Source organism: Oncorhynchus gorbuscha, linkage group LG09 (assembly GCF_021184085.1).
Source record: "Oncorhynchus gorbuscha isolate QuinsamMale2020 ecotype Even-year linkage group LG09, OgorEven_v1.0, whole genome shotgun sequence".
Classification (NCBI taxonomy): Eukaryota; Metazoa; Chordata; class Actinopteri; order Salmoniformes; family Salmonidae; genus Oncorhynchus; species Oncorhynchus gorbuscha.
In genome coordinates, this window is record NC_060181.1 from 23,684,734 (window position 1) to 23,708,474 (window position 23,741).

The following is a 23,741-nucleotide window of genomic DNA, read 5'->3' on the forward strand; positions in this document are numbered from 1 at the left end:
GCTCTAAATGACAATATTTTTACTTTGAATTTGGGAGAAATGTTGTCAGTAGTTTATAGAATAAAAACAAAATTGTCATTTTATCCAAACACATACAAGTAAAACCTGAAAAACGGATAGTTTTGCAGTGGTCTCTTCATTTTCTCCAGAGCCGTATATCAAGGTATGGTCATGAAAATCACAGAATAAAAACCAAGAGATTGCAGAACATGTTTTGTTATTACTTTATTAATTATTATTATTATTATCATTATTATTCAAGTTTAGATGTAACAGACATCTTTGCCATCTTTGTTGATTTTTTTGCATGTAAAACCTACGACACAAAAACGTAAAGGTGGTAGCAGGAAAAACAAAATAAAGAAACAAATCATCTAAACCCATCTTCTATGCAATAAAGTGTAAAAACAAGAAACAACTTTCTAAAAATGATGGTTAAAACATGTACGAAAACATTTGCCTTTTTTGCCATGTCCGTGTCCACACTGGCTTAATGGCATCTTCTTGGCACAGATCATTCTTTCTGTCCATGGTGTTTCTTTTGTCTTGTCCTCCTTATAGGCATGTTCACTCCTGCTAATTATTTTTGCAGTACCTGTGTATAGCATGCTAATAACACATTTAACAGTATCCTCTTTCTTCCTTGGCAATAAAACAGAATAATTGAAGTGCAAGCGTTAACATATTTCAAATTAAAACTTCGCAAATTGAACACAAAAAGAAAAATAGTTCCTTATGTTATTCGCTATCATATGATAAATGCACCTGTGAATTTATTACTAATATTACAGTTTTTTGTTTTCCGAGAGGCATGTGCAGTAAAGCAGCATTGTAAGGCTATATTGAGTTCATCGCTACTTCACACAAATCCTTGTTTGTGAATCCCAGGCAGACTCTCGTTTCGTTCCCCGCTGCTCATGTATAAATAAGTATGTGTATCTAAGGATGGACAGTTTAGATTGAACTCATGCTAGACGCAGCAGCAGCAATGGGTGGACGTACACAGTACGCACACACGAGAGAGAAAGAGAGCGAGAGGACAGAGAGAGAAACAGGTTTTTGGGGGAGTGTTTTAGAGGCTAAATACGTTGTCTACAAGCAAAATAGAAACAAGCTACAGAGGGGTAATGTTGCTGTGTGATAACTGTGTGGAAGTAGTATTTGTTTTGTCGCTCAAATGGTATTAATCCATCTACATCCTGTCAATTACTTGGATGAGTTATACAACAGCTGATTTGATGGGAAAAGCATTCAACACTGTTGATATTCAATGACTTATTTCCGTCAAAAGGCACCTGTTTCACCTGTCTATGGAACAAGTAGAAATTCCTGCTATGTTCAAATTAAGTCCTTGAAAATAAGACTTACTAAAAACCAAATATTAGAGTATTATGTCAATTTCAATTTAATAGAGATACAAAAAATGGGCCTTGTGTACGATATAGTCAGTTGAAATACCTGGACAGGAAAACCCATGATGTCCAAAGCTATAATGCTCACAGAACATGATTTATGACCGAGCTACATCAGCTTCTCTTAAAACAAATACATACAGGATGAACAAAGTCCAATACAGAGCATTTGTAGACTATAAAGCATTACAATGTGTACGAGGAGGAGCATACAAAGAAAGAAAGACATGGAATGGATAGTGCCTCTCTGTGGCATTCAAACAAACAGAAGAAAATACTTTGACTCCATTTGATCTCCCATTCAACCTTCTGACAAAAGGCCTCTGTTTTTTTAACGTGATCTATCGTCCTGTCCTCATGAGAGAAAAATACTAAGAATTGCAGGCATTTTGCTTCATTACCTTGTTTGCTACATTTGCAAATGTAAACAGTTTTGCAGAGCCAAGCTCGTGGCCCTTTACTCAAATGGAAAGTCAATGTTGCATATCAACATACCAGGTAGAAAATACTTTGTACAATATATCAGGCACTGATATTATGCATTTTTCATATTAACAACATAGAAAAAAAATATGTATTTATTATTTTATTTCCTTCCCAAATGTCTTTAGTGATATAAGGTTTGCATCCTAGCAACTTAAAATGTCTAGGGGAAATTCTGTGACAATAGTTTTCCCAAAAAAAACCTTACAAAAAACAAGCTGTAGCCATAACTAAAATACATTAAAACACAAGACACTTAGATGGATGTTAAGCAGAGACCAATGCGACTGAAACCACTGCAGGCTATGTTTCTAAATCAGCCACGTGCGTTCCCTGAGGACGTTTATTTGAGGACAATCCAATCATTAGTCATCACTCTGCCCATCCATCGGGGATGAGATTATGACAGACGACTGACATTTCCCATTTCCTCACTTTACATATCAATTCACACATCCTCATTCTGTACGGAACATTGAATCAACCAGGTAAGAGAACATTGATGAGTAGCACAACCAACCCACTGAATAATAAACCAATCCCAAAAACTTGTAGATGTACCTTGTTGTTTACTGAACTGCCTTGTCAAAGTAACACTTCTGAAGAAAAAAATTAACAATAGCAAAAAAAACAAAAAACACAAAAATAAGCGGCTACTTGTGGTACCATTTTCCTCAAAAGCGTTTCCTTTACAACAAAAAACAAAATAGCAAATCACTTTTTCTGTATTAAGTCCAATATAAATGTTTAAATGATATTAGTTCCCTACACTGGCTGCGGAGGCACAGAAGCTATCATGGCACATTTAGCAAAAAGTCTCATTCAATCATTACAGTACGTTGTTTTTGTCCGTAGAGTTCTTTTTCATACTGCTATGCTTGTGCTAGAATTCCAAGTCTGTGGGGGGCACCAAAATCACACAGAGTCCATTGGAGCATCGGCCTTAGTCTCAGCTTCGACGGTGGGCCGGTGAAGCCCTCGTTGTATGTGTGTGGTGAAGTCATACTTGTCTGCGCAGGAGTGCAGGCAGATGCTGCACTGGAAGGGCCCTCCGTCGGCGTGGCAGCTCATGTGTAGGGCGTACATCACCTCATCCAGGAAGACGATGCCACAATGGATGCACTTGCAGGTCAGCTCGTCCTGCGTGCTCTGGTCCACCCTCTCCGGCTTAGCTGCAACGGCTGGGGGAGGAGGAGCTGGCTGGGGCGATGGCCCCTCTTCTACTTCCTCCTTCTCCTCTCCTCTCTCATGCTGCTCTCTCTCTTTCTCTTTCTCCTTCTCTACTGGGGGGGACAGTGGGCATGGCCCGTGTGTCGGCGCTGCTAATCCTCTCCTTGGCAGCGGCGGTGGAGCCGTTGGCGGTGGGGGCCGGTTTGGAATGTTTGATGGCCAGGTCGAGAGGGATGTCACTCTCGGGGCCGGCGGGGGGGTGGGGAAGGGAAGTGTGAGGGCAGGCTGAAGGTGGAGTAAGGCACAAAGCTTTGGCAAGGGTTGGGCAGACCAGGCATGTGGCCTAGGTAGTGTGGGTTGCCCGGCACAGACATTTTATACTTAGTCCAGAAGCGCAACCAGTCGGCCTCGCTCTGCAGGTCGTTGTGGATAAAGGGCAGGCTGAAGAATGGGTACTGGTACTTCTCGATGGGGCTGCCTGGTGGCGAGTAGCTAGCCTGTTTGGAAGGGCGCATGTACTTCTCGATGGGGCTACCCCTCTCGGAGGCCGAGCCGCCTTTCCCCTCCGAGCCCATGTGATGGACCCCGGCTGAGCCCACCCCGTTCCCCTCCGCCCCTCCCTCCGCAGGGTTCTTGTTGTGTATGTGCAAAGGAGGCATACGCTTGTGGATCTCTAGGGTCTGGCTGACCAGGAAGGCATGGGTGGAGCGAGGGCTGGGGTGGCCCTTAGCCCCAGAGGAGCCGTAGGCCTCGTACTTGCCCAGGGCGTTCGGGGGCTCCCCTCCGCGAGGAACGGGTCCTCCGTCTGAGCCTGGCCCATCCTCTCCTGGCCGACGCTCCAGGGGACTGCCATTAAGGCGCTCCTCGCTGTTGATTCGCTGCTGCTTGGAGCCCACAGGTTCGGAGGGCAGAGGATCGGGGTTGAGGCGCTTCCTCGTGCGTCTGCGGATGATCTGCTCGCCGTTGTTCTGCTTGATGATGTTCAGCGGCCGTGGAGTCTGGTGAGAGACAGATATACATTTGATTTATTTATGTAGTGAGCCATACATAAAAAATGTAGCTAAAGATGTCCCTAAATAAGAAAAGCGATCAGCTAAGCAATTTGATAGTAGGTGTAATTACACAACATATTACGCCACTAAAATGATCCCAGAATTACTGCAAAAGCATCAGGACTCGGCGAGTTAGGCTCTAGTCAGTAAAGCTTAATCCTGATAGTGACAGCTCCTTTTTCCTCCACTGCTCCCCCTCTAACCCACATCCTCCCTCTGTAACCCGCCTGCACCCTCTGCTCCCCAGCCGTCACCCAGTCACAGCTGGGCAGACAGGAGACACGAGCGTCTGACCTCCATCTAGCGCTGGCACACAGACAAGCCTTGCCCCAGGGCAGCTCACATTGCTTATTAGAGCCCAATAAGGGGATAAGACCTCCTGTAAATACTGCAGGAGTGTTGGTGTATTGCAGATGGCATGCAACCTTTTAAATGGTAACACATTTACCGCAAGATCCACAAAATAATGGATGTAGCCTACAGTATTCTCTCATTAACTGGCCAATTCATATTTGTAGCCACCAGGCAAATAGTAATCATTAAATTCAGTGATTACAATTGCAATATATTTTTTCGAGCGTCAAGCTTAAGGTCATCACTTATTCATAATTTCTGTGTTTGCGTGTGATATGACATCCCTCAAGCATTGACTTGAAAATACAGAGACATCTAATATAATTTGGGAAATCGAAGCAAGAATTCTGTCAGTCTACCTTTAGGACACGTTTGAAATGGAGGAGCAAAATGAACGTTCTTGCCCTCATTTATCATCCAAGCCTTTCCTTTCTTTCCTGTTCTGTTCCTTTCTTTTTTCCTCTCCTTCATGTCATTCTGCCACAGGTAGAGTCTGGCATTCACAGCCAACTCCTGACACTTAACACGGCAATGCCGACGGACACGTTTTTATTAAAACGTTTCACCCGCTTTCCATTGAAATTTCCCAGAAATAACTGGGAGCCCAAACTAATAGGTGCATGGAAAAAAAAACTAAAACAGAGGTGTGGCCATTTTTATTCCACCGATTTGCTCCCTAAACATACTGTATATTCATACGGCCAGCGAAGAAATGGCCAGAAGAGAATCTGAATAAAAGGGATCAGATTGACCCTATTGCAGACTGACTTATAGGTGTGAAAAGTCCCTGAGGAATCAATATCACACCCTACCGCTGCCTACCTCCTTATCTTTGTGATAGAGAATCAGTTGACATGTTCCCGGGGAACGGAAACCAATCAAAAAAAGGGGGGAGACATGAAAAAAAGAGGAAAGAAAGGTTTGATGGCACAGGTTGATAGGAAGAAGGGAAATTAACTTTTTCCCCTTTAAGGCTAGAACACTCTTAGAAAAAAGGTGCTATCTAGAACCTTTAATGATTTTTCGGCTGTCCCGACAGGAGAACCCTTTGAAGAACCCCTTTTGGTTCAACGTAGAACCCCTTTGGGTTCCATGAAGAATCCTTCCCACAGTAGGTTCTACACGGAAACAAAAAGAGTTCTACCTGAAACCAAAAAGGTTTCTACCAGGAACCAAAAAGGGTTCTCCAATGGGGACAGCCGAAGAACCCTTTTGGAACCCTTTTTTCTAAGAGCGTACAGATGTATGATTTTAATTTGATCACTCTGTTGAAAACATGAATGAAAACACATGTTTTATTCAAGGTTTAAAAGGCTTCTAAAGTTTGTAATTTCCACTTTAAAATGTCAAACTTATCAACCCCTACAACAAATGTCATGAATTATAATCCACATAATAATTCACATTTCCTGTTGCTGCAGGATTAATTTCCTGCTGTAGCAAATTGGCTCAAATTAAGATCCTACATTTCCCCCTCCTTCCCCCTCAATGAAAGTACGGCTATTTATTCAGAAACATGTAGGCCCTATACCAGTGGTCACCAACCGGTCAATCTTCAAGGCATTCCTTGGCGATCACAAAGCATTTCTGTAGAAAAGCCAATGATAACGCCTCGATCCCACCTATAGCGTCATTGCATTTTGGTACACCAGATGGAACGCTGCATTTCCCTTACAGCATTGGGTTGCAGAGGCAGTTGCTGGCCAATTAAAAAAGTCAAATCACCGTGCCTACAGCTACCATGAGTGAGCCTAAGTGAGATTTCATAACTTTTAAAACCATGATGAGAGAGACTGTCAAAGAATACAGCAAAAAGCTACTGTTTTTATGAGTGAGATCATGTCTATGTTTTGATTCAACACTATTTTTATTCAACACTATTACAAAACATAAAACGCGCTTCTCTCTACTTCCACTCAAGATGTAGTTGCAATGAATGGGAAGCCAAGTGTATCGGTAGCACTGCATTTTTATTATAATTAGCAGCTTGTCTTGTCTATTTTAATATCGACTAATATTTGACTTTCTCTGGTCATAGGAACAACATGAATTTGTGCATAAGGCGAATGCGGTGCGACTCGAGTTTCGCCATCAGGTGGAAGATGGTGGCCCCTCTCTTTGGTTAGTCTCATCGGAGGAAAGGAAAGAGAGAGCAGGGGCCGTGAGAGACGGAACCTCTGCTGCTTTCTCCCTCCTTCCACCGGGTCTAACTCCATGTTCAAAACAACTGGGAACTCGGGGAAAAAAACAAGATCCAACTGGGAAAAATCGTTTTGAATGGTCATCCAACTCGGAATTATGAGCAAATTATTTAATTTTATGCTCAGCTGTTCCGCGCAAGTGCTACACACCAGCTGATCAAAGCTTAAGTTTGAAGTATAACATGGTCTGGGAAGAACAATATTGGCAGCCCAGGCATATAGCCAATATGCTGTGATAGTGTATTAGGCCCACTGCACAAACCTCATTCCTATAGAACTGTTTTTATTAGGTTACATTTTTTAAGTCGTGTTTAAAAAAAAATCTGAGCGGTAGATCTCGGCTTGCTCTTTGACTGCGAAAGTGATCTTGACTCAGAAATGTTTGGTGACCTTTCACCCAACACTCTGGCTCTGGCTCCATGAAAGGAGAAGGAAAATAGTATTTTCCAGGAACAGTTGTATCAGTCATACACATCTTCCATTGCTCTATTACAACACTTAATTCCCTACGGTGAATGAAAGCAGTGGAAGTTTTCCCCCTCCTCCCTCTCTCTCTCGCTGTCTCACTCTCTCTCTCTCAGCCAGATGTCAAGACTGTCTGTCTAGAGCAGCAGGAAAGGAGAAGCAGAGGATGATTCAGACCAGAAGAAAGAGTGCCCTCTGCTGACTGGAACATTCTGAAACCATGGAGGCTCCTTCCTCGTGTGTCCTCCCTTCTCTCTCTCTCTCTCCATCTGTCTCTCTCACTCCATTGTTCTCTCTCTCACTCTCTCTCCCTCTGCTTTCTTTCAATTTTGTTTTCTCTTTCTCATTTTCTGTCTCTCTCTGTCTTTATCTCTATCTTTATCTGTCACTTTCTGTCTCTCTCTATTCATCTCTCTCTCTTTTCTCTCTCTATCTCTCTTTTGATCTCTCTCTCTATCACTCTCTCTGTTTCTTTCTCTCTCTCTTTCCCTGCTAAAAAGTTACAGACACACAAAAATCATACTTTGTCCCAATATTAAGTTGGTAGAGCATGGCGCTTGTAACGCCAGGGTAGTGGGTTCAATCCCCGGGACCACCCATACGTAGAATGTATGCACACATGACTGTAAGTCGCTTTGGATAAAAGCGTCTCCCAAATGGCATATATTATTATATTATTATTAAGTGAATTTGTCCCCCCTAAAAATGGAGGGACAAAAAGTGCTGTAATTTCTAAACGGCCCACCCAATATGATTGAAAATACCCTCAAATTAAAGCGGATAGTCTGCAATGTAACCTCATTGTCATTGTATCATTTCAAATCCAAAGTGCTGGAGTACAGAGTCAAATCAACAAAAAATGTGTCACTATCCCAATACTTTTGGAGCTCGCTGTATGCTAAGGGCATTTTCTGCAGACAGATCAAAGCTTAACTTCTTGGTGACAGGGGGGCAGTATTGATTAACTAAGGTGCCCAGAGTAAACTGCCTGCTACTCTGTCCCAGATGCTAATATTATTATTAGTATATTATTATTATTCTATATTATTATTAGTATTTGATAGAAAACACTCTGACGTTTCTAAAACTGTTTGAATGATGTCTGTGAGTACAACAGAACTCATATGGCAGGTGAAAACCTGAGAAAAATCCAACCAGGAAGTGGGAAATCTGAGGTTTGTCTTTCAACTCTTTGCCATTCCAATATACAGTGTAAATGGTGTCATATTGCACTTCCTAAGGTTTCCACTAGATGTCAACAGTCTTTAGAACATTGTTTCAGGCTTCTATTGTGAAGGGGGGCTGAATGAGAGGGGATTGAGCCAGGTATCTGGCAGAGTGCCACAGGCTCGTGGCGAGCGGTCATGAGAGAGTTAGCTCTCGTTCCATTGTTTTTCTACATTCATAGGAATTCTCCGGTTGGAACATTATTGAAGATTTATGTTAAAAACATGCTTAAGATTGATTCTATACTTAGTTTGACAAGTTTCTACGGGCTGTAACGGAACTTTTTGAACTTTTTGTCCGACGTTCGGCTGGACCTGAACTCGTGTTTGGATTTGTTTACCAAACGCCCTAACAAAAGAAGCTATTTGGGCATAAATTATGAACTTTATCGGACAAATAAAACATTTATTGTGGAACTGGGATTCCTTGGAGTGCAAGCTGATGAAGATCATCAAAGGTAGCTGAATATTTATAATGCTATTTCTGACTAATGTTGACTACACAATATGGCGAATATCTTTTTGGCTGCTTTGTTGACTGAACGCTGTACTCAGATTATTGCATGGTTTGCTTTTCCGTAAAGTTTTTTTGAAATCTGACACAGCAGTTGCATTAAGGAGAAGTATATCTCTAATTCCAACACTTGTATCTTCATCAACATTTATGATGAGTATTTCTGTAAATAGATGTGACTCTCTGCAAAATCACAGAATGTTTTAGAACTACTGAACATAACATACCAATGTAAAATTTGATTTATTTCTAATAATATGCACTTTATCGAACAAAACATGCATGTATTGTGTAACATGAAGTCCTATGAGTGTCATCTGATGAAGATCATCAAAGGTTAGTGATTAATTTGATCTATATTTCTGCTTTTTGTGACTCCTCTCTTTGGCTGGAAAAATGGCTGTGTTTTTCTGTGACTTGGGGGTGACCTAACATAATCGTTTGTGGTGCTTTCGCTGTAAAGCCTTTTTGAAATCAGACACTCATTAACAAGAATTGTATCTTTAAAATGGTGTAAAATACTTGTATGGTTGAGGAATTTTAATTATGAGATTTTCGTTGTTTTGAATTTGGTGCCCTGCACTTTCACTGGCTGTTGGCGAGGTGGGATGCTAGTCAACAGTATAGACAACAGATTGACAATAAAGGCCACAGACACAACAAGGTGGATGGAAGACACAGACAGAAGAAAGGTCATCTTCATTCTCCCACCATCTTTACCTTATGTTTCTTTCTGCAATAGTTACCCATTATTACCTCTCTTACAGGATGTGCTGTTTCCATCCATCTAAGCAAATGTTCAACTCCAAAACCTATTCATGCATGCATCTATTTCCATACTGTTGCTGTGTCTGTCTAGACCGTCAGTTGTCTCCTGGTGTTTTGGCTCATCTACTACAGACAAAGGCCTACACAATACAAAAGTGTTGGCATTTCCAGACTGTACTGGTCAAATGGATGAGCTTCAATAAGCTAGCTACCTTTCTCTATGCTGCCTCGCTCTTCAACAAGCTACTGCTTTCACCATAGTCTGTGTCCCAAATGGCACGCTATTTCCTATATAGTGCACTCCTTTCGACCAGGGCTTTGGTCAAAATAAGTACACTATGTAGGTAATAGGGTGCCTTTGGGTGCGCCACCTCTCTCTGTCACCAGCAGCAGAACTTTTCAAAACGTCTCAGGAGACTGTTTCGAGTACGCCATTCATTGGTTTCTGTCAGCATGACCAACGCGGGAGTGCACTTTGGCAACTGTAAAGAGAGACAGACTCTTCAGACAGAACAAAGTAATGCTGCCACTTCGATATGTTTTTACAACCCGGCATTTGACACACACACACACAGGGCATACGCTCCCCGCTGCCCGTCAAGTCCTATTATTAGAAGATAAAACCAGAGAGACATTTATTGTTGCAATGTGCTATGGCATAAGGAGTCCAGAACTCCATTACGGCCCACTACAGCACCGGTTTATGAGGTGCTATTATGGAATTATTTCTGTACAGCGTATAAAACTTTTATTCAAAAGTATAAAAATACTACTGCCATTGGCCGATGAATACGCCTGCAGATGAAAACGTCTTCATCACTGATTAATTGCAGCCACCAAAGGACCTCTTAAAAGACAAGCGATGGTGATGTTCTGTTAAACAAGGCCCTCGCTACACTGCTGCAACATCCAGGTGGTTTCCGGTGAGGACTGAACGAACAAGCGCACATGTGGCTATCATGAATCAGTCCCCACTGGGAGGATGGGAGGAACGCTTGCCATTGCCAAGAACAAACAAACAATCTCAGGAAAACAGACAATCCAGACTCGGAGTGTTGAGCAAACGGATGGGGAACCCGGCGGACTTGGAATCCCCTCCTCTCCATATCATTTGTTAGCAGCTAGTGGAGTAGGAAGAGTTACGTATACAACCCTACCTGATGGTCCACTGAAGTCTACCTCCTCACTAACAACTAGCAAGGAGCGCTAACAACTAACACATAAACAAGCCCAAACAACATGCCAGTTCCTCCACTGTAGAGTCTACCTCCTCACTAACAACTAGCAAGGAGCGCTAACAACTAACACATAAACAAGCCCAAACAACATGCCAGTTCCTCCACTGTAGAGTCTACCTCCTCACTAACAACTAGCAAGGAGCGCTAACAACTAACACATAAACAAGCCCAAACAACATGCCAGTTCCTCCACTGTAGAGTCTACCTCCTCACTAACAACTAGCAAGGAGCGCTAACAACTAACACATAAACAAGCCCAAACAACATGCCAGTTCCTCCACTGTAGAGTCTACCTCCTCACTAACAAATAGCAAGGAGCGCTAACAACTAACACATAAACAAGCCCAAACAACATGCCAGTTCCTCCACTGTAGAGTCTACCTCCTCACTAACAACTAGCAAGGAGCGCTAAGAACTAACACATAAACAAGCCCAAACAACATGCCAGTTCCTCCACTGTAGAGTCTACCTCCTCACTAACAACTAGCAAGGAGCGCTAACAACTAACACATAAACAAGCCCAAACAACATGCCAGTTCCTCCACTGTAGAGTCTACCTCCTCACTAACAACTAGCAAGGAGCGCTAACAACTAACACATAAACAAGCCCAAACAACATGCCAGTTGCAGCATGCAGGTCCAGAGGCACACAGAGACGAAAGTAACAGATGATGAGTATCACTACGTCCCCAATGGCCCCCTATTCTCTACATAGTGCACTACTACCCATATGGCTCTGGTCAAAGGTAGTGCACTATATAGGGAATAGGGTGCAATTGGGGATATAATGGAGTCAACCACAGTCATTTTCATCATGTCTGAAGGTGGATCAATATAACACCAACAGTGTATCATAAGAGAAAAAGAGGACGAAGATACAAACTTCCACTGGTGCACAAACATAATTGTATGGATTTCTACATAATAACAACTAATATCAGACGTTTTTCAATGTGTGCTTTAAGTTTAAGCATGCACTACAATATAAATTATATATGATACCCAAAGAAACTGTCTTTCATAACACAAAACCCCAGCTGGGTCAAACTACCTACAGGGAGTCATCAGTTTAAGTTTCAGTTTGAAGTTTTACTAGTCATATGTATGGGAATAAGCATGGTATACAGTACATCATCCAACAAAATACTTACTCGCAGGTTCCTTCACGACAATGCAAGAACAATAAGAAATAATCAAATATACGAATAAGAACATAAAGTAAATGGCTCAGTAGAATAGAACAAACATTTTAATAGAATATAATAAACATTTTAGTTAGGTTCTATCTAACCGAACAAGAGTCAGGGGAGTGTGTGATCTTAGGAAAAGCTCCCTCTCGCTCTCTCACCCAATTCCTCTCTCTCTCTCTCTCTTTTCCTCTCTGTCTTTCCCTCACCTCTCTCCTTCCGTCTCATTCTCTCTCTGTCTCTCTCTTTCTCTGACTGTGGTAGGCCTGGTCTGCTGGACTGGAGCTGGTTTAGACCACCAGGTGGCCTGGCCAGTGAAAGGGCCTCTTGTAGCAAGGCTCTCTGGAGCCTGGCTCTCTCTTTCTCTCCCTCTCTGGCCCAGTCGACCACACCGACTCAGGGAGCCTCCTGTGTAGGTCCCCCCCACCACCCAGGCAGCCGGCCCAGTCGCCTTCAGGCATGCAACACGGCCTAGAATATGCACTATACACTGGACTGGCGGACCCTGTGGACTCTAACCCAGTCGTAACCGAATTACCAAGATTAAACATAAAAATGTTAACGTTGAGTGACGTGCGGAGACAAAGGCTTCCTTGTTTCCGAGGGGTAATTCCTCACATGATGTCACATTTGCCTACCCATATGTTTGCCCAGACACTATTTCATTTCAAAGAGCATTGAGAAGTACGTCTTGGAAGGTTCCAGCCCAGGCCGTGGTGGTTTACTCACCAGAGAGAAAAAAAATACAGTTTGTGTATTAAAAACCAACATTTCATTCTGAAAGAGGTATAGGGCCTGTGGCCTGTGAACTAAATCCAGTTGTAAAATCCTCAATGATTGAGAACATTGACCTATTTCTGGATAACATGTTGAAGTCTGTTACACAATGGCAATCTCCCCATATCAACAGAATTATAATGATAACAATCCCATTCGGGATGTGCATCTTTCCCTTTCAAGACGATTAGATACATATCTAGATACATGGGCACTGATACGATACATGAACGTTACTTTTAGTTTGAAATGGTTCGGTGTGATTCGGTATGATTAGAGAATGAATCGATGTGATTTGGTTCGATGCGATTCGGTGTGATTAGAGAATCAATCGATGCGATTTGGTTCGATGCGATTAGATATAATTAGAGAATGAATCGATGCGATTTTTCTTCGATGCGATTCAGTATGATTAGAGAATGAATCGATGCGATTTGGTTCGATGCGATTCAGTATGATTAGAGAATGAATCGATGCGATTTGGTTCGATGCGATTCGGTATGATTAGATAATGAATCGATGCGATTTGGTTCGATGCGATTCGATGCACTAACAGTTGTTGTTTAAACACTAATTTTCCATTCTAAAATAAATCTGCTGCTGGCGACAGTATGAAACAAATGGAACCGCGATGGAACATCGATTATCCTCGCGTGTGTTCGGTCTGATCATTGCTCCACCTAGAGAACATAGGGGAGGAGGCACTTTGGAGATGGAATGGGATTTGCTCCACTCCATAGGCGGCACATGACCCTCGCACAGGGCCTTCGCCCGTGCTCTGTGTAGCCTCTATGGAGAGATCTCTAAATCTAGTGTGTGTGTGTGTGTGTGTGTGTGTGTGTGTGTGTGTGTGTGTGTGTGTGTGTGTGTGTGTGTGTGTGTGTGTGTGTGTGTGTGTGTGTGTGTGTGTGTGTGTGTGTGTGTGTGTGTGTGTGTGTGTGTGAATGATGTATGTCTATAGTGTATGTCAGGGGTCATCAACTAGATTCTGCTGCGGGCCGATTTTTGGGTGAGCAGATGTTCAGGGGGCTGGAACATAATTACAGATCATTTGTAGACTGCAAATTGACTGCAAGAAGCCCAAACAGATTTAGTATTTGACTAAAACAGAATCATTTCACACCTTGTTTACATTGGTACCCAATCACATATATCTCTCTATTTATGTGAGGGAATACTTTGGAACAAACTTGTAAAAAATGTATCCGTTGGAGTTGATTTGCTGGTGTGTTTAGTCTTTTATGTCCAACAACAAAAAAATTATGATAATAATAATTGTGGGGGCAAATAAAATCACCTGTGGGGCAAAGTTGGGAACCCTGGTGTATGTACTGTGTCTGTGTGCAAATGGTGTATGTCTTTGGTGTAGGTACCTGATCAGAGCCATAAGTGAGACTAGGCATCTACTATCTGATAAGGGGGAGAATGTAGCCTATGTTTTTTTGTCCCCCAACTTTGGTTCTGAAATCACCTTCACCCACTAATAGTTTTTTGCAGATTAAGCTTTTACTGCAGTGGGCTAAATCAGAGTAACACAAGAGTGTTTCTTGGTAGTCTTAAACACATCTACTTTGACACAAAAGTATACACCTTGATTTATTTTAATTTGAATTGAACCTTTATTTAACTAGGCACCTTACTGTACCATGTCAGATATACACTGAGTGTACAAAACATTAGGAACACCTTTCTTAGTTTCACTCCCCATTTTGCCCTCAGATCAGCCTCAATTCTTTGGTGCATGGACTCTGAGCAAGGCATAACCCACTGTTCCCCGGGCGCCGAAGACGTGTATGTCGATTACGGCAGCCCCCCGTACATCTCTGTTTCAGAGGTTGGGTTGGGTTAAATGAGGAAGACGCATTCAGTTGTACAACTGACTAGGTATCCCCCTTTCCCTTTCCTTTCTACAAGGTGTCGAAAGCATCCATCCACAGGGATGCTGGCCCATGTTGACTCCAATGCTTTCCACAGTTGTGTCAAGTTTGCTGGATGTCCTTTGGGTGGTGGGCCATTCTTGATACACCAGGGAAACTGTTGAGCATGAAAAATCCAGCAGCATTGCAGTTGTTGACACACTCAAACCGGTGTGCCTGTCACCTACTATCATACCCCTTTCAAATCATTTGTCTTGCCCATTCACCCTCTGAATGGCACACATACACAATCCATGTCTCAATTGTTTCAAGGCTTAAAACTCATTCTTTAACCTGTCTCCTCCCCTTCATATACACTGATTGAAGTGGATTTAACAGGTGACATCAATAAGGGATCATAGCTTTCACCCGGATTCACCTAGTCAGTCTATGTTATGGAAAGAGCAGGTGTTCCTAATGTTTTTTTCAACTCTATGTAGAGTTAGAGTTTTTATCCCAGTTTTACACTTTATATAGTTCACAGAAGACTGAAATATAATGAAACCGTTTGACATATAAACACCAGATTTTTTATATACATATATTTTTTACAATGTTTATTAATGATGAAATTATGAAAAATATGAAAACCGCTCCACCCATGAGGCCAGTAGAGGGCGATTTGGTCATTTGAGCTCGTAATGTATCAATATTTATCGATTACAAATTAGCTGTGACATAGCCAATGAATATATGAATAACTCTGGATTCACCCCTATCTCAAAATCGAATGGTTTTGACCGTTTGGATGTTTTAAGTGAGCTTCTTTTCTACTCTCGCTTCGGCCATGTAGTGCGCCTCGCAAAGTTATTGCTTTCCCCGTGATGAAATTATCAACTTTACCCTGTATATCTAAAAATGACCATATACACTGATTGTTTAAAGAAAAACTACCAAAACTATTGGTGAACTATCAGCATGGACAAAGTATGAACGTAAACAATCTAAATGAAATCTATTGTAAGCCCCGTTTAGCAGGCATAGCCAGAGGAGAGTTGTGTCTCCAGTAGCTTACTTTAATTCTGGTAAAACACCATTTTCAACAGTGCGTAGATAACAATATCCTAGCCAACTACATAGATTGTCGCTTAAATAATGAAGCCTAATATCACACAAGCCATTTAAGCATTTGAATGCTGTAGGTGCAGATGTGCAAGATTACGGCTATTTGGCGTTGGTCAGTGTGTGAATCTGGGCACAGTGCACAGACTGACTAGGCCACTGATATTCCCTAAATGACTTTTAGATCAAAGAGGCTTAGTTCGACACTGAAGGAGAGGACGCATCAGTTTTCAGAAGGTAGAAAGAAAGTAATTTAGTGAACTGCCAATTTGTAATGTTTTAATTGATTTTCTGACCGATGCAAGCTACATTTAGATTGGTTTGGGGTCCGTGGATCGATGCAGTCATATCTTCAAAATTTGAATTGGGGACCATGCATATCGGTGAATCGTTACATCCCTAATTCCCATCATGTTTATTTTTCTCCATCTGTGTGACACCACAAAGTGAGGTCACAGCCTTTGACTGAGAGAATGTGTGTGAACAGATATGGAGAGGGAGAAAGAGAGAGAGAGAGAAGGGGGGAGAAAGAGGGAGTAGACCTATCATACCTATGTGATGTATGAGCCTGCATGTGTGTGAGAGGAGCATGTGTGAACTTTAGGGTCAGATGTTTTGGGATCTGTGGGTAGCTAGGGAATTCTAGGCTGAGACAGGATTACTCCCAGATCACCATTAGCAGGGCTAGGGGTGAGAGTGCATGGGGGCACCCCTTATTCCCTCCTCCCCCAGGCCCTGAGAGGAGCACCAGTCACCTGGGGAGGAAGTGGGGTGGACAGGCTAGAATGGCTACAGTGTCCTGCTACCATTTATTTAACGGCTATTTTATTTTAGTGGGTGGGCTGGAATAGCAGGTTGCCCTCCTCTCCCCTCCCCCTCCCCCTGACACACACACACACACACACACACACACACACACACACACACACACACACACACACACACACACACACACACACACACACACACACACACACACACACACACACACACACACACACACACACACACACACACACACACTCCTGTATTTTTCCAAGCTCCCCCCGCCAGCCTTACTGAGTGGAGCTTCTGATAGAGGCCACACGCGTTGCACACATATCCCCCGTTGGCATTCTTCCTCCACAGCGAGGTCTTGGTGGTCAGACAGTTGGCACAGAATACCCCTGAGCCTCGTCGTCTCTGAAAGCCAAATCAAAAGAGAGAGAGAGAGTCAGTCAGTCAGTCAGTGAGAAAATGGGTGCAAAGGGGAAGGTAAATATAAAGAAAGAAAGAGAGAGAGAGAGAGAGAGAGAGAGAGAGAGAGAGAGAGAGAGAGAGAGAGAGAGAGAGAGAGAGAGAGAGAGAGAGAGAGAGAGAGAGAGAGAGAGAGAGGAGGAGAAAAAAGATTGGAGCGGAGAAACATCTTATCATCATCTGGGTTCATTGTATGAGTGTGGCAGGCAGGCAGGCACACACACACACACACACACACACACACACACACACACACACACACACACACACACACACACACACACACACACACACACACACACACACACACACACACACACACACACACACACACACACACACACACACACACACACACACACACACACACACACACACACACACACACACACACTGCCCAATCAGAAGGTCAAGTTGGGCAGTGATAAATAGAACCCAGCTGATTCTCTCACTAATTAACTTTAGACTGATTAATGAGTCCGGTAAGATACCACTGAGTCTGAGACGACACCTGACCACTTCACTAGACAGAGATCAGCCTTAATCGCCTGCACCACTATGACAAGCTGAGGACGAGACCTTTTTAGGAGCCTCATTTTCATTCTATAATCTTCACGTGTGGCACTGATTGTGTAGGAAGCAATTCTGAGCCCATTTTCAAAAATTTTCAATCCTGGAAACTGTTTCTAATATTTTGTCTTTACTACATTTCAATTATTTTCTTTTAACGCCCTCCTTAACCATATTATTTCAAAAACCTAATATTTTTTTTAACCTTTACTTAACTAGGCAAGTCAGTTAAGAACAAATTCTTATTTTCAATGATGGCCTAGGAACAGTGGGTTAACTTCCTTGTTCAGTGGGAGAACAACAGATTTTGTCAGGTCAGGGATTTGATCTAGCAACCTTTCGGTTGCTAGTCCAACGCTCTAACCACTAGTCTACCTGTCGCCCCCTGTCCCATCCTAGAGTTAAAAAACAATGCGCTGACCCATAAGGCAAGTACAGAAAAGCAGTCATGTCTAAATCATTGGAGTGTCCAACCTTATCAAATGCAGAACAACATATGAACTTAACAAGTGGTCGGTCCTGCCGTGCATGTGATCCGCAGCGCGGCTAGCCGGCTACATTGGCATTGTCGAGATTAAGGGGCCTGTAAATGCCATTGTGCCATTTATTGAACTTCCGAAATGTTGTGTAGGGAGTCATGTCCTCTTCTCGCCAGAAAAAATACAATGCTCCTAATTCTCCTCTGATACATTTAGAATGGAAAGCTTTTCTACGGACGTAATATTGGCTCCAAATCCAGAGAGCTTTCTTGGCAGAGAAAGGATACTTGATTCATCGGGTGTTTCACAATGTATCAGTAAAAAGTTCTGGTGAGTAGCCAGTTCCCTATAGGGTCATTTTCCATCCAGATGCAAGCGCTATCGGAGGCCCATCGTCAGCTAAACTAATTATGATCTCGTATTTGCTGATGCCTCCTCAGTCTAAAGTTTGACATCAGACATAAATCATAGATACAAGGAAAATGAAAAGAAGTGAAGAGGAATGAAGGGACGGTATTTGGGCGCGGCCATGAAGAGTCAAAATTACTGCAATAATGGAATGAGATGGAGACATGTTTTTAGTGGGCTATCAGCAAGTGCAAAGTCGCTCTGACAATTAGCATTTTCAATCACAGAACACAATTTGCGCTCTGCACGGCTGCTTGTGCTCCAATAAAATAACTTAATGTTGTCTCCCTAAAACCGTCCTTCAAACTGAAACACCAAAATGACCTTTTATTTCCAGATTCAACATTTCAGAATGTATTATTCTTAAGTGTGAAAATACAATCAACATTTACAATCAATTCAAATGACAAACTTAAAGTCTTTAATTGAACAATTACATCTATTGAACTATTACAAATGATTACCTGTTCAAATTAAATAAGTGTAGGCTATAGCTAGCAAGCCGTCGTTTTTGGACGTTTGAAATATGCCTTTGTCAGCCGCCACCCCCCAAAAAAACTACCGCACAGCACTGTGCTTAAACTCAGCGCCACGGACGTTCATCATTCTCGAGCAAGCAGGGAGAGTACTTGATGATACTTAATGGAAACTACGCATTGTTTTTGTTTGAAGCCTTCCCCACACCATAGCCCTAACATTAACAACTCAGACGGTATACCTAAACTTAACCCTTTGACTTGTTTCTGTTTCAATCCTGTAACCACATGGAATTAACCCTGAAACCACACGGAATGAATGGTTCATTCACGTTCATCCAATTAAGGCAAATTCCGATCAGTTTGCTAGCTAGACCACGCAAATATGTGCTACAGAACACCATTACTCTCAAATAAGAATGATTCTCTTTGTGGTATACTTAAAGAAAATGTAAAAAAATATATATGCTTACAAATTATGGGCTAATCTATGGTTAGGATTAATGCTTAGGCTACTACCACAGAAGAAACCTGGACACAGAGGGGAACAAACACATTCCAAATCCCAAGGAGTTTTTATGTGGTTGCCACATGGCTGGAATGACAGGTATGATTGATTGATTGATTTATTCTTTCCTATCCTGTTCTAGCGTTACAAGCTAAACACTGTGTCCATCATCATCCCTGTGTTTTCTTCCCCCTCCAGGCTCATGCCCGAACCCCGACTGCCTCGGCCAAATTACTCACACGTGTTTTGCTTAGAGTCACAGACACTTCCAACAGCTGGAAAGTGTAAATGTTTACACGTTGAGCACAGCTCGAGCTGATAGCAGTCCTATTTGTCTCGCTCAACCTGTATCTCCTTCTCCTTGCCTCTTGACAAGTTGAGGCTTCGACCAACAAACAACAGCTAAGACTGGCACATGGTTTATGAACTGATACACAAAACGAAGCCTGATTCAAAACTTCAGAGTTTTAGACAGAATCATTAGATCATTTGTTTTGGTACTGTCCACATGCAGCTTGTTTTCAGTCGCAGGTTCAGGAATGGTTGAGAAATTGCAACATTTACTTGGAGCCAACTCTGCAAATAGCACTGCTGGGTGATTTAAAAAGTCATAGTCAATCAGTCAATAATACAATAATACTCTTAGCAAAAAAAAACATAATTTAATTTACAATTTAGAAACTATGAGAATAGAATTGTGAAACATCACAGCACAGTTGAAAAATATATGGCAAATAGATGGATGGTGTTCAGTGATTTTTAGGAGGGGTTGAGTGATGGGACTAAAAGGTGGGACTAAAAACAACAAGATAACTCATGTAAAATATACTGTGTCCGTAAAATGTATAAAGGTTCAGAACTTTTGTGAAACAGCACAAATAAAAAATATATGGCAAATAGAAATCAAAACTGGATGGTCTTCAGAGATGGATGGGAGGGGTTGAGGTTAGCTGACGGGGTTAAAAACAAAGGAAAATATATTTACAAAAACTATACGGGGGATTGGAAATGATGCAGACAATTACATTGATGGAAGCCAAAACTATCTGCAATATTAAATCTGATCTACCCCCTAAAAAAACAGTTAAGACTTGTAGTGAATTGTAGACAACATTTGCCCAGGCTGATAGCTAGGCTACCATATAAAAGTCAATCAGAGACATGCCATCAGACAATATGTCTTCCTCTTCCAAGTGAAATACTCTCCATTTATTCAGTGAGTGGAGCAGCCAGTGGTGGAGCTCGGTCCAAGGTAATCTGAAGTGACATTTTACAACATGTGGCCTGTGGCTCGACCCGCAATGAATAACCTGCAACAGTGGTCTGCTGAACTGTAATCAATAGAGCAGGCGGCGAGATCTACTGAATCAAACAAATACTCACTTCATACATAAATGATAGCATTTAGAAAGTACAACAAATGTGTCGTCTTATAGACCTATTAACACTACTACACATTGACATAAAACATAAATGCAAATATATCTGAAGAACACGAAAGATAATAACACACGCACTCTGCATACAAGTACATTGTAATATTGTTATATTGCTGTATTATGGATTTTGTATTGTAGATACACTATACAGTGCATTCGGAAAGTATTCAAACCGCTGCACAGCTATTTCCAGGTCTCTCCAGAGATGTTAGATCGGGTTCAAGTCTGGCTGGGTCCCTCAAGGACATTCAGAGAATTGTCCCGAAGCCACTCCTGCATTGTCTTAGCTGTGTGCTTAGGGTCGTTGTCCTGTTGAAAGGTGAAACTTCACCCCAGTCTGAGGTCCTGAGTGCTCTGAAGCAGGTTTTCATCAAGAATGTCTCTGCACTTTGCTCTGTTCATATTTCCCTCGATCCTGACTAGTCTCCCAGTCCCTGCCGCTGAAAAACATCCCCACAGCCTGATGCTGCCACCACCATGCTTCACCGTGGGGATGGTGCCAGGTTTTCTACAGACGTGACGCTTGGCATTCAGGCCAAAGAGTTACATCTTGGCTTCATCAGACCAGAGAATCTTGTTTCTCATGGTCTGAGAGTCTTTAGGTGCCTTTTGGCAAACTCCAAGGAGGTTGTCATGTGCCTTTTACTGAGGAGTGGCTTCTATCTGGCCACTCTACCATAAAGGCCACTCACCTCCCTGACCAAGGCCCTTCTCCCACAATTGCTGTTTGGCCGGGCGGCCAGCTCTAGGAAGAGTCTTGGGGGTTCCAAACTTCTTCCATTTAAGAATGATGGAGGCCACTGTGTTCTTGGGGACCATTTACACACACTGTATATACTTTCTTTTTTCCCCTATTGTGTTATTGACTGTACGCTTGTTTATTCCATTTGTAAATCTGTGTTGTTGTTTGTGTCGCACTGCTTTGCTTTATCTTGGCCAGGTTGCAGTTGTAAACGAGAACCTGTTCTCAACTAGCCTACCTGGTTAAATAACGGTGCAGTTTCTTTTTTTAAAGTAAAAATACTCCAGACATTTGGAATACTTCCCCAGAAGTATGTGCCTCAACATAAACCTGTCTTGGAGCTGTACGGACAACTCCTTCGAACTCAAGGCTTGGTTTTAGCTCTAATATGCACTGTCAACCGTGGGACCTTGTCTTTCCAAATCATGTTTTTTTATAATTTTACAAAAAAGAAGACTGGAGGCTGTAATCGCCGCCAAAGGTGCTTCAACAAAGTATTGAGTAAAGGGTCTGAATGCTTATGTAAATGTGATATATTTTATATATATATATATATATATATTTAAAAAAAAGTAAAATATAAATTAGCAAACATTGTCATTAAGGGGTATTTGTATCTAATCCATTTTTAGAATAAGGCTGTAACGTAACAAAAAGTGTGTGTATGTGTCTGGGGAGTGTCTCTCTCCAGTAAGTTCAAGTGTCAATTACTCAGGAAAAGCAACAGAAAAAGCAACTGTTCTTGTTTTGTCATTATGCGGTATTGTGTGTAGATTGATGAGGATTTTTTTTATATAATACATTTTAGAATAAGACTGTAATGTTGAATAAGTTAAGAGGTCTGAATACGTTCCGAATGCACTGTATATACAAAAGTATGTGTACACCGCTTCAAATGAGTGGTTTTTGCTATTTCAGTCACGCCCATATCTGACAGGTGTATAAAATCGAGCACACAGCCATGCAATCTCCATAGACAAACGTTGGAACGGCCTTACGGAAAAGCTCAGTGACTTTCAATGTGGCACCGTCATAGGATGCCACCTTTCCAACAAGTTAGTTTGTCAAATTTCTATCCTGCTAGAGCTTCCCCGGTTAACTGTAAGTGCTGTTATTGTGGAGTAATAAAATACTAATGCAAAAATACACCAGGAAAAATAGGTAGTGTATGTTGAACAAATACTTGTTCTGGTTAATTTGAGGTTCCAGCTGTCCATACCATGTACCATATGAGCTCATGTTCCTAGCAGTTTACTACTGCAGTTTCACTAATCAGGCCCAATCCAGTCATGTCTGCAGTCCTGTGTATAGCATGTCATTATTGCCAGTTGTGTTGGTAGGTGGCTCGGACTGGTGGGGGTTTTGGGAATGTGTGTGTGTGCGCGTGAGTGCGTGCGTTTGTACGCATGCATGAGGCAGCGTGTGTGTGGTGTGTGTGCGAGAATGCATGCATGTGCGTGTGTGTGTATGTGTCCGGGGGGGGTCTCTCTCCAGTAAGTTCAAGTGTCAATTACACAGGAAAAGCAACAGAAATAGTCCACCCTTGTCAAATGGCTCACAGTTCCAGACTTCCTTTTCAATTATCATCTAGGTCTGCTATGCCATCTGTAAAAACGAAGCCATACCTAGACTTGCAAGGTTTGGCCTCTTTTTCTTAAAAATAAAATACTTTTTTTTTTTTAACAGCTGCAGCCTGGATGACCTAGGCAGCTCTTAGGACAGAGAGAAGAAATAAAAAATGACAGAAAAAGAAAGCTCTGATTGTCTTTGTTTTCCCTAAGTGCAAAAGGACCATTTTTCTCTCTCCTGCCACGTATCAGCCGGCGGGGCGGCTCTGCCTTGGCGACTGCGGTGATGTATATTTTTTGCCATGGAGCGAGAGTGGTCCTTGTTTCTGACCTGCCTCAGTTCATCACTGGATCTGGTCCTCACACTGATCCTGCTATCTGGGATCTGTCGGCCGCCCTGCGAGCTACCATGCATTTATACTTCACGCTGCACAGATGCTACTGCTTCTGCTACTGCTGCTGCTACTGGTGGTGCTGCTACTTCTGCTGG

General features: G+C 42.3%; 1 protein-coding gene across 1 annotated transcript in view; it reads right to left on the bottom strand.

Moving 5' to 3' along the window:
- Positions 1–200: 200 nt before the first annotated feature.
- Positions 201–23,741, bottom strand: part of LOC124044336 (zinc finger transcription factor Trps1-like) — a 175,361-nt gene continuing 151,820 nt past the window's right edge. Inside the window, 3 exon segments of the mRNA XM_046363994.1 lie at positions 201–3,318; positions 3,320–4,063; positions 16,885–17,007. Coding sequence (XP_046219950.1) covers positions 3,142–3,318; positions 3,320–4,063; positions 16,885–17,007 — 1,044 coding nt within the window. The 3' untranslated portion in view covers positions 201–3,141.